Source organism: Eucyclogobius newberryi, unplaced genomic scaffold (genome assembly GCF_026437365.1).
Source record: "Eucyclogobius newberryi isolate DKJ021-1_F unplaced genomic scaffold, fEucNew1.0.hap1 SCAF_17, whole genome shotgun sequence".
In the NCBI taxonomy this organism is placed as follows: domain Eukaryota; kingdom Metazoa; phylum Chordata; class Actinopteri; order Gobiiformes; family Gobiidae; genus Eucyclogobius; species Eucyclogobius newberryi.
In genome coordinates this window covers 7,111,390-7,122,694 of record NW_027315801.1, presented here as the reverse complement: position 1 = coordinate 7,122,694, position 11,305 = coordinate 7,111,390, and the positions used below count along the sequence as shown (strand labels likewise).

The 11,305-nt window shown below is 39.3% G+C and overlaps 2 protein-coding genes across 2 annotated transcripts in view; both read right to left on the bottom strand.

Annotated features, from left to right (window-relative positions):
- taf8 (TAF8 RNA polymerase II, TATA box binding protein (TBP)-associated factor) overlaps positions 1 to 4,795 on the bottom strand; it is a 9,226-nt gene extending 4,431 nt beyond the window's left edge. Inside the window, exons 1-5 of the mRNA XM_072448869.1 lie at positions 4,672 to 4,795; positions 3,453 to 3,609; positions 2,310 to 2,408; positions 2,163 to 2,225; positions 1,202 to 1,326 (exon numbers count right to left, since the gene is read on the bottom strand). Of these exons, the coding sequence (XP_072304970.1) occupies positions 1,202 to 1,326; positions 2,163 to 2,225; positions 2,310 to 2,408; positions 3,453 to 3,609; positions 4,672 to 4,707 (480 nt within the window). The 5' untranslated portion in view covers positions 4,708 to 4,795. The remainder of the gene's footprint in view (positions 1 to 1,201; positions 1,327 to 2,162; positions 2,226 to 2,309; positions 2,409 to 3,452; positions 3,610 to 4,671) is intronic.
- Positions 4,796 to 5,832: 1,037 nt separating this feature from the next.
- On the bottom strand, positions 5,833 to 6,554 carry g0s2 (G0/G1 switch 2). The gene is made up of 2 exons (XM_072448642.1): positions 6,291 to 6,554; positions 5,833 to 5,967 (listed from the first exon to the last, which is right to left on the bottom strand). The coding sequence occupies exons 1-2, from the start codon at positions 6,519 to 6,521 to the stop codon at positions 5,833 to 5,835; spliced, it is 366 nt and encodes a 121-aa protein (XP_072304743.1). The 5' UTR covers positions 6,522 to 6,554.
- Positions 6,555 to 11,305: the final 4,751 nt, after the last annotated feature.

Genomic DNA, 11,305 nt, shown 5'->3' with positions numbered 1-11,305 from the left:
AAGTGAGGGAGGGGGAGAGAGGGAGGAGAGGAGGAAGAGAGGGGAGAGAGGGAGAAGAGGAGGAGGAGAGAGAGTGAGGAGAGGGGGAGAAGTGAGGGAGGGGGAGAGAGGGAGGAGAGGAGGAAGAGAGGGAGGAGGGGGAGAAGTGAGGGAGGAGAGGAGGAAGAGAGGGGAGAGAGGGAGAAGAGGAGGAGGAGAGAGAGGGAGGAGAGGGGGAGAAGTGAGGGAGGGGGAGAGAGGGAGGAGAGGAGGAAGAGAGGGAGGAGGGGGAGAAGTGAGGAAGGAGAGGAGGAAGAGAGGGGAGAGAGGGAGAAGAGTAGGAGGAGAGAGAGGGAAGAGAGGGGGAGAAGTGAGGGAGGGAGAGAAGTGAGGGAGGGGGAGATAGGGAGAAGAGGAGGAGAGGAGAGAGGGAGGAGGGGAGGAGAGAGGGAGAGAAGTGAGGGAGGGGGAGAGGGAGGAGAGGGGAGGGCAGAGAGGGGGAGGAGGGAAGGAGGGAGGGAATTACAATTATTGTGAGGAAAAACATCACTATTTAACAATTATTCATGATTATTGAGACTAAACAACAGTGAAATCTTTCATTTTCTTCTTTCCATTAACTCTCAGAAAGACAAAATAAGTTAAATGTGACAAAAATAGCCAGGTAAAAAGTTATTTACAGTCGAGTGTGATCATTTCACTTCCTGTTTGTAATTGATGACATCACACTAGGAAATTACCCAGCAAACACTGGGCCAAAACTAATGTCACCATATTTTTATTTGACAAATTCAAATATATGAGAGCGACTTTATTTTGTTGAAATCATGTTTAGAGTCAAAAAAGTTGTTTCTTTGTGTAAATTCTGCATAAACTTTGACTGGAATGAGTGTCCCTGGTGTGATGTCACTTCCTGTCATTTTCTACAGATTTTTATACGTTTTCTCCACAAACACCTGCTCGATTGGTGTAAAATTCTCAAATCCTACACAAAAGTACTTTAGATTTTAGAGATCTAAGTTAGTCCCCGAGTCCTGAAACGTCTAAGGAGTTCATACAAAGAACATTATTTACACAGAGAAGTAGTAGTAAACTCACTCCACAGCTTCTAATTTTTGCCTTTGTCCCACTTTAATCTAAATAAAATATGTTTGCTCGACTAAACGACGGAACACACTCCGACGCACTGAAGTAAAAGTATCCCGTGTGGTCTTTTCCTTACGGGCGTTTTGATGTAGGTGTGCGGGTCGGGGAAGTCGGGGAAGTGGCTGGGGATGTGGGTGGGGTGAGTGCGCTTCTGTCCCGCCGTGAGCGCTTTGGGCGTCACCGGGGGGTTCGTCACGGGAGCTGGAAAACACAGGCAAACCTTTCATTAATCAGTGTTACATTTATATTTAGTTTGTCACGTTTGCTGAAGGTCAATAAAATAACAATAGGTTTGTTGTCGTTGATTTTCCGAACACTATGACACAGATAAATACTATAAAAAGGACTTTCAAGGCCAAAGTATTGCAGTTCCTAATAATATTGAGCCATCATTTAGCAACTGGGTAATAAAAATCAACAGTTGTTGTTGTTGTTGTTGTTGTTGTAGTATGGCGGTTGGCATCCAAGTGTTGCATTACCACCAGACTTTATTCTTCAGACTTTGTCGTATTGTTTAGAAGTTCTTCTTCCATTACTTTGGTGTTTCACAGCAGTATAACATGTATCGTGATGTATATTGTACCGGGCTCTATGTACTTCGATTATATTTCACAAAAGCGGGTTGTCCTTTATTACATAAATATGGGGGGGAAAAAATCTCCCTCTCTTTTTATTTTATTATTTTATTTGTATTTATTTATGTATTTTATTAAATTTTTTGTATTTGAGTTATTATTATTTTTATTTATTTTTAGTTTAGTTATTTTAGTATCTTATTTATTTTATTTGTATGTTATTAATGGTTTCATTTTATTTAAAATGTATTTATGTTATTTTGTTTATTTAATCGTATTTATTGTATTCATTTTATTCGTTTGCTTGTATTTTATTCATTTGTATTTAATTTTTTTATTTTTTTTACAGTATAGCATAAAACACATACTTTGAAGATGAACAACTCCAGCAGGTGGCGGTAATGTAACACTTAACAAACCGCCATATAAAACACCGAAGAAGCAGTTGATGTTTGTACTCACGCGCGGTTATGACCATCCTCTGAGAGCGCTTGGCGTAAACGGGTAAAGTGTCCACGTTCAGACCTGCCAACGACAAAGACAAACAGGCGCGTGACGTTGGGGCGGCTGAACCACGCTTTGGGACGCGCATGTTCTTCCCGGACTCACCCATTTCGATGAGCGTTACCACGGCGTCGGATAACGTGGGGACGCTCCGGGCCGTGTGCTCGCAGTACGCTTTGGCGCAGCGCCCGATCTCGCTGATGTCTGAAACGTGAAAGACGAGTTCATGTGCGACATAAAGTCTCTCTTTACTGTCGTTTAGGGTCTCTACAAGTCACTGTGTCGTCTGAACAGTGCAGCTCGTTACACTACATTTATGATATAAACAAAGGTAAATGTAACCCTAAAACAGTTACTGCAGTAATTATATTTGATTAAGTGTGGGTACTCCTCACTGCAGAAAATAAGTGTGTAAAGTACTCCTCACGTGCAGAGAATAAGTGTGTAAAGTACTCCTCACGTGCAGAGTATACGTGTTATAAAGTACTCCTCACGTGCAGAGTATACGTGTTATAAAGTACTCCTCACGTGCAGAGTATACGTGTTATAAAGTACTCCTCATGTGCAGAGTATACGTGTTATAAAGTACTCCTCACGTGCAGAGTATACGTGTTATAAAGTACTCCTCACGTGCAGAGTATACGTGTTATAAAGTACTCCTCACATGCAGAGTATACGTGTTATAGTGTGTAAAGTACTCCAAACATGCAGAGTATACGTGTTATAAAGTACTCGTCACGTGCAGAGTATACGTGTTATAGTGTGTAAAGTACTCCAAACATGCAGAGTATACGTGTTATAAAGTACTCGTCACGTGCAGAGTATCAAATCAAATCAAATCAATTTATTTTTGTAAGGCCCAAAATCACAACAACAGTTGCCTCTGAGGGCCACGTGCAGAGTATACGTGTTATAAAGTACTCCTCACGTGCAGAGTATACGTGTTATAAAGTACTCGTCACGTGCAGAGTATACGTGTTATAAAGTACTCCTCACGTGCAGAGTATACGTGTTATAAAGTACTCGTCACGTGCAGAGTATACGTGTTATAAAGTACTCGTCACGTGCAGAGTATACGTGTTATAAAGTACTCCTCACATGCAGAGTATACGTGTTATAGTGTGTAAAGTACTCCAAACATGCAGAGTATACGTGTTATAAAGTACTCCTCACTTGCAGAGTATACGTGTCATGTAGTGTAGTGTAATACATGTATTCCTTCCGGGTGCAGAGTGGTAGTATACGTACAGCTCTGCATCATCTCCGTGAGCGTCTCGACCGCCGCCTTTTCCGCACTTTCGAAGCCGCTCTCGGTCAGAAGCGCGCTGACCGCCACCTGCAGCGTCCGGCGCCGGGCCAGGCAGTAGTTCTCTGATGGACTGGACGACGACTTACTGCTGCTGCGCTGAAGGACGGAAAAACGTGCGGCGCAAAACGTTACAGACCGAAACGTTACACGAGCTGCGGAGGCTGACCGAGTACACAAAACACACGTCATAGTACTGTTACTTTAAAGTCATAGTACTGTTACTTTAAAGTCATAGTACTGTTACTTTAAAGTCACGTCAACACAAAACACACATCATAGTACTGTCACTTTAAAGTCATAGTACTGTTACTTTAAAGTCTTAGTACTGTTATTTTAAAGTCACGTCACTCAAGCAGAAGTAATACGCGTTGAGCCAATTCAAAGTTCAGCCAAAAATAACAAAAACATTTCTTTTCATTATAGGTGTTATTTGGTTATACTATTATGGCATAAAGTACACATATCCATGACGAATGTTCAGAAATATGTTTCTAACGTTCTAGTTCCATAATCTACAGTTTACCGTACATAAACTCAATACATTTAGCTGGTTAATGTCGATGTAAATAACACGGTCTGATCTTATACATTTAACTCCTCTATTCTCTCTGTGACATTACACTCAGATGATTTAACTTTCCTGTTCTTGATTGATATTTGTTTTTCACTTAGTGCTTCTGTAACTGTTTCTCTTCCCTGACACTTGTGAACGAGGATAAATAAAGTTATCGGAAGACTTTACGCAGTTCTTCAAGTAAAAGTTATTGCATTATTACATATTAAAGTGCGTTCAGTTCATCCCTCATTGGTGGACACGCTTTTGGCTCGTGCATTACTCACTCTTCTGCCCAATAAGTCTTTGACAAACTAGTTAACATCGCAGTCGAACCCTCAGATCACAACAGCAGCAGCAGCGCATCTGGTTTCTTTACGTTTATGACGCACACGTCGCGTCAACGATCAACACTGACGTCACGCTGATACAAAGACAGCTAACTACATTATTAAACCATCTGAAATCTCAATATATCACGTTTCAAGGCGCGAGCGTTAAAGAGGATCGGATAGAAACAGTGCATTTAGTGTTTTAGCCTAGCGTGCTAACTCCGAAGCTAACGGTGTGAATCCCGCGCGAGCCGGCGTGAACACGGACTTTACCCCGGAGCTTCCCACGGCCACCGCAGGGTCCGCCATGTCTTCCCCGTCCGACCGTCGCTTTGACACGTTTGCGTCCACGTTATCAATTAAAAAAACGTTTATTTCCGCCGCTTCGCGTAGCCGACAGCAGTTTGTTGTCAGACAGAAGCAGGCGTCACTTCCGCTCGTGGCCGGATGTTGATGGTATTAGACACAGTTGAACAGCGCTGTGGGTGTTCAGACGATGGAACTGCACCCCGTTCGTTTAGGCCCCCACGCCTGCGCCTCACGCCTGCGCCTCGTGCCACTTATTTAGAGATTTTGGCAAAAGAAACCCACGTGTGTGACGTCAGAGCCTGCTTTAATCAAATTTACTACTCTTTTTGTTTATTGTTAATCAAGTCGATTATGTTTATTGTTATTATTAAGGTGATTATGAAAGACACTTTGCATGTTTGATGAAGGCAATATCCTGATTTTTAAGTTTTATTGGACAGAAATGTTAGCCCAGGTTTATATCATATGAACTTTCACCCCAAATCATACCTTTTGTGAGGCTAAAACATGAACGTGAAATAGGTTATACATATATTGTTTAATCATTTGTAGTAGAACGCAAATTTAATGACATTTCAACCCTGGGAATTCAAAATTGTGACTTATTTGAGTTATTAGTTATTTATGTACTGAATCTGATGTTTAAATTTTACAAGAAGTCGTTACTGTCTACTTAACTTTGCCTCTTTTTCTCTCTGAGCGTTATTACAGATAAAAACGGAAAATCATATGGAGTGATTGAAGTTATTTTTAAACAGCACCTCAAACTGTAGGAAAAGTAGGATAAAGTTGAGCAGTGCGGTCAGTTATAGAGACTGCTTTTTAACTGTGTGGACAGCCCAAAAGTGATTTAGCTGGAAGGAGTATTTACGTTTTCCTGTTTTCATCATCCTCGTTGGCCCCCGTGAAAAAGCGGGACGTTCTCTACAGAAGTGGGACGACGGAGCGACAGAAGTCTGAGTGGGACAATCAAAAGAAGTGTTCTGGTGAAAGGTCGTGTAAATGAAACGAGGACAAGGCGACCTCAACCCAAGAGGCTTTTTATTAGAAAAAGTAAACAATTGTATAAAACATGAAAAGCACCAACAATATGCGGTCTATTTCAAATATAAAAATAACAGCAAATTACGATATTATAGGCCTGAATGTAGCAATGATTTGTACACTTTTATAACATGAGATCCACTGTCCAGCAGTCAGAACTGTAACCTGCAGTCGTTTATGGATTTCCTCTTTTGCACATTCAAAAGAGATAATAATCTGTTTTAAATTGGAAATTGTAATGACAACAATCCTAGTTTTTCATTATTCTGAAACCCACAGCAACACGGCAAAGTGTTGAAAAAATGTTTCTTAGTGTGTGTGTTCAATCACAGACTTCTGTTGTGTCATTGAGCAAGACACTTTCCCCGTCCGTGTCGCGTGTTGCTGAGCCTGCGGCGACCCGGAAGACACGGCGACCGGACGCCGCGTGCTCACGAGGCGTGCAGTCGGTTGGCGGTTGGTCTGGTTTCCGCCCACAACTCGTCCGCGGTCTGGACGGTCGTTTCAGCCGTCGGTGCCTCGGCCCCCCGCGCGCTCGCCTTGGGCCCCCGCGCGCTCGCCTCGGCCCTGCGCGCGCTCTCCCCGGTCGGACCCGCGGCCTCTTCTTCTTCGGGTTCCTCGGGCCTGAAGACCCACTGCATCAGGCCCACCACGGCCCCCAGCGCGGCCAGAGTGGAGCCGATGGCGTAGATCTTGATCATGTGACGCGTGGGCCTCTGACGCAGCATCTCTCTGACGAACGGGACAACTCCCTCATCCTGTGTCTCCATTTGGACCAGTGTCTGTGAAGAAGAAGAAGAAGAAGAAGAAGAAGAAGAAGAAGAAGAAGAACGGGTTATTACAAGTGTGGTTTGAAAACTATTGATTAAAAAATAACCCCAGGAAATAAGACTCTTAATATTATTGATAGTAAATCTGAGGTAAAACTCTGGAACTCCCTGGACTATAATTTAAAAATATCGAATAATGTCCATACTTAAGAAAATATCGAATAAATGTAATTAATAATAATAATAATGATAATAATAATAATAACGATAAAGGAATCAACTATTGAAGAGTTGCATGACGTAAATGTAAAATGTATAAAAAAACAACAAAATCAGTTTTTTTTGTTAACGAATATCACATGCACAATTGAAATAATCCATAATAATAATAATAATAATACTACAAAGGAATCAACTATTGAAGAGATACATTTGTAAATATAAAATACATGTAAAGCTAGTTGTTTAAACAAAGTGTTTTTGTTAATTTAAATTACATGCAAAATTGAAATAAACAACAATAATAATGATAATAATAAGTATCGTGAGATAAGAGTTGACTTGCTCCGACTTATAAAACAAAAAAGATTTTGACGAATTCATATAAACATTTTGAGATGAAGCATTAATAATAGAAATAAAGCTGCATTACTCACGTTGCCTGAATGAGCCTCAGTCTCTTCTGGAATGATCCGCTGACCCGTGGAGCAGGTTTGTGTTTTAAAGCGAGCGGTCACTCCCACAGTGGGCAGGGTGTGGAGGAGGTGAAAGGTCAAACCCTCATTTCAAAGTGATTATTACTGTACAACTCGACGCTGAGGTCGCCGTACGTGACTCTGATCAGGAGAGACAGAGAGGCCAATCCCGCGCCAAAGACCAGTAAGGTTATTTCAACTTTGACCTATTTTGAGAATATTTTCCATTCAATCGTTTTATGTTGAGCCAAAGCAATATAATCTCATACAAATACTTTATTTATCATAAAATAAGCCTCACTTACATATTACATAAATCACTTTTGATCAATTTCTTCTATTTAATAATTATAGTCAAACTGAACTTCAAAGGTGAAATAAAACATGTTTTTAAAGGCAATTATTTTCTGCATGCTTTTATTTCATCATAGTTCTTCTTCTTCTTCTTCTTCTTCTTCTTCTTCTTCTTCTTCTTCTTCTTCTTCTTCTTCTTCTTCTTCTTCTTCTTCTTCTTCTTCTTCTTCTTCTTCTTCTTCTTCTTCTTCTTCTTCTTAGGACGACCTCTTCTTACAATGTCTAACTTTTCTTGAAAAGTTCTTCTTGAGAAAGGCATTATAATTATATCCTCGTCCTTCTGCCATTGTGGGTTGAAAATACAGCTTAGTAGTAAGCAAATTAATATGTTTATCAAATTCAGTTTCCTCGTTCTGAGGTTCTGCATAGCCCCGCCCATAGGACCTGCTTCTCAATATTGGTGATCCAATCAAAAGACGTGCACGTGATGCACCTGCTGCTGGCTCCTGTGTAACAGCAGCAGACGTACAAGAGCAACTCTGAAGCTGATTGGTTGACACATCATTTTCATTTCCATTCACTTTAAGCTACAAGCACCAGCTCTGTTTGGTTTGGTCTGTTGGCAACACATGATGGCTGAATATGACCAGCCCTCCAAATCTTAACCTGGGGCAGAAGCAGTGCAACCAAGAGGAAAGACATGAAATGAAGAGTAAAACTCTACTCTATTAAATATTTGTGGGAAAATATATATATTTTCAAATCATATTCTGATCATGTTTAGAGAAGGCCTTGCTGGCCCTGAAGGCCCACCACTGTTAAATACCTTTTAAAATACTTTTGAAATACTTTGTCACTGAAACATCTTAAAACCCAAATAAAGTTCGTAAATAAAGAGGGCAAATGTTGTTTTTTACAGTGCACAGTCCCGCATTGACCCTGTGACAGGTCCGTGCTGTGCTGCATGTCCAGGCTCTGACCCCTGACCTCTGACCTCTGACCTCCATTATGTGCATGTGTGAGTCATGTGACGTCAGGACGACTTTAGGCACATTCTAACACTATGTTCTTCATTGATCCATTCTGACCAATCAGAGTGACATATTTCAGTGAAGAGAGTTTTAAAGGTTCATTATGTCACTTTTTATGAATGTGTGTCACTCGACTGCACATGTTATACACTTTCACTTATAGATTATTGTTCTGAGATTTCATGATTCTCTCGAGGTGCTCGAGGTGCTCGATGTGCTTTGGGTGCTCGAGGTGCTCGAGGTGCTCCGAGTGCTCGATGTATGCACAGAACAAACGGGAGCTGGTGAAAGGTAAAGGTTTATTATCCAGAGCTGCTTCAGCCCTGACGAGTGCCTCAGAGGAAGATTCTAATGAGTCAAAGTCAATGTGTGTTTGACACAACAAAGTGAAAGTATTTAAACAGCAAACATTCATTTAAAGACCTTTTGAAAAGGCGTCTTCTTTTGCTTTAGTAGAATAGAGTTACAGAGTTTATAGAGTATTTTCCATTGAACTTGACACTTCCTGTTTGCAGAGTGTTGCACATGTGCAGTTGTTACACCTCTGTGTCATGGTTCACCTTCAGGCCACCACTGTTTGTAGAACCTTTACCCCATTTCACACTCGACAAATAAAGATTTGTTTTTTTCTTCATTTTAATTTACAATAAAACTTAATAACTTGTACTGCTGGATCTGCTATTTCATGTTTATGACTTTAAATACTGACTCTAAATACTGACTTTAAATACTGACTTTAAAGTCTATGAGCGATGCTTTTGATGAATCCTCGGATTGTTCACCTTTTGCCCACTTTTCATTTCACACATTTCTAGTGAGACTATAAATACACTTTAAACAACGTGTTTACTCCAGGTCTGCTGAGAGAGAGAGAGAGAGAGAGAGAGGGAGAGAGAGAGAGAGGGAGAGAGAGAGAGACTAAAATACTAAAATAAGTAAAATAAATGCATTTTAGTTGCAGTTCTGTGAGATAAGAGACAGAAACGTGTGATGAATATTCAATCATTACAAAGTTATTTAAGTTAAAGTGAAATATGATCAATGATCAATATGATCAATATGATCAATATGATTCTTCTTATTTCAAGTTATTTGCCAATCCATTCTAGTCACTTAAAGGTCCTGTATCATGCAAAATGGACTTACAGAGCTATTGTACCTCGTATATATATGACTCCTGCAGTCTTCAGCTATAGAACAGTCTCTCTCCTTCTCCTCGGAAGAGCAGAACAGTCTCTCTCCTTCTCCTCGGACGAGCAGAACAGTCTCTCTCCTTCTCCTCAGACGAGCAGAACAGTTTCTCTCCTTCTCCTCGGATGAGCAGACGGGCGGGGCCTACTCACTAGGATGAGTCAGCCTGGTGAGCTTCACGCCTCCATGTTTCAGCCCCTCCTCCAGGAAGCGCTCTGAACCTGTGACACGCCCACAAGCTTTTACTACAAAATGTGTGAAAAGTGTCATTTTACTTCCTGGTTGGAAAGAGTTATGTTTGTTCCATAAAAGTAACCGCAACAAACGCTGTAAACAAGTCAACAAGTCCTGCATTTCCAAAGATTAAATCATGGAAAATGAAAAAGTAAATGTGAATATTCTGCACTTTGGAAATCTGTGGCAATCAAACTGCTATTGAACTGTTGTTTTTCATTTTTATTTTATTAAAAAGTGACATAAATATAACAGTCTGCTTTGTCAAAACAGTCAACATGCTGCGAGTAAAATACATGAATAATAATAATAATAAAACATCACATTCACATTTCCCCCTTTTTTCTTTCCCAATAATAAATACATTTTGATTTTCAAAAATATTTTACATAAAAACAAAACCTCGTCTGGACTAAAGTCAAACGTGTTTTCACAATAGTTTTATTACAGTTATAATACAAACACTTAAACGTTCTGTAACATTGAGTTAGCGACGCTGAAATACTGCAAAACACGGTGCAAATGGAGCGTTTTATTTTGACACAGGCACTGGATCTACAACACAACCTGAACTTGAACATTTGTGCTGGAAATAATCTGAAATAAAACACTGGAAAAAACACTTCTAAAATAAGTTAAGACGTGCTAACAATATAGTAAGAAATAAAATATATAGTTATTTTGTGATTGGCAATGGAACGAGCATAAAATATCTTATTAGATATATAAATACTTATAGAATACACATATTTTTCAATTTGAAATGTGAAAATGTGAAAAAGTGAAATGTGACTTTAGTCCAAACAGTAAATGTATCTGTGTCGTGGGAAAATATATAAAAATCAAGATCAGTCACTTTTCACTTTGTCTCATTTAAGAGTGTACATTTTTCAGGAAGGGAAGTATTAGTCATAATGTTTTGAGTATTTTTTAGATGGAACAAATATATTGACTTTAAATAAGAAAAAGAAGCGTTTCGAACCTGAAATGAAAAAAATAAATAAATAAAAAAAATGTCAGTATAAATAAGAAATAAGAGAAAAACTTACTTCTATTTGGAAATTTAAATAAAATAAATAAAATAAATAAAATAAATAAAATAAATAAAATAAATAAAATAAATAAAATAAATAATATTTACATTAAAAAGAAAAGAGTATTCTAGAACGTAAAAACAAAAAATATTTCCTTTTTTTTTTAAGTAAAAAAAAAGAACCGGAAAGGAGAGAACACAATATAAGTAAAGAAAAAAGAGGGTTAAAGAGGGTTTTAAAGCAGATTCATTCCAAAATAAAAGTCCCATTTTATTTAGATTGAGCCAAGAAGTGATTTTTAAATG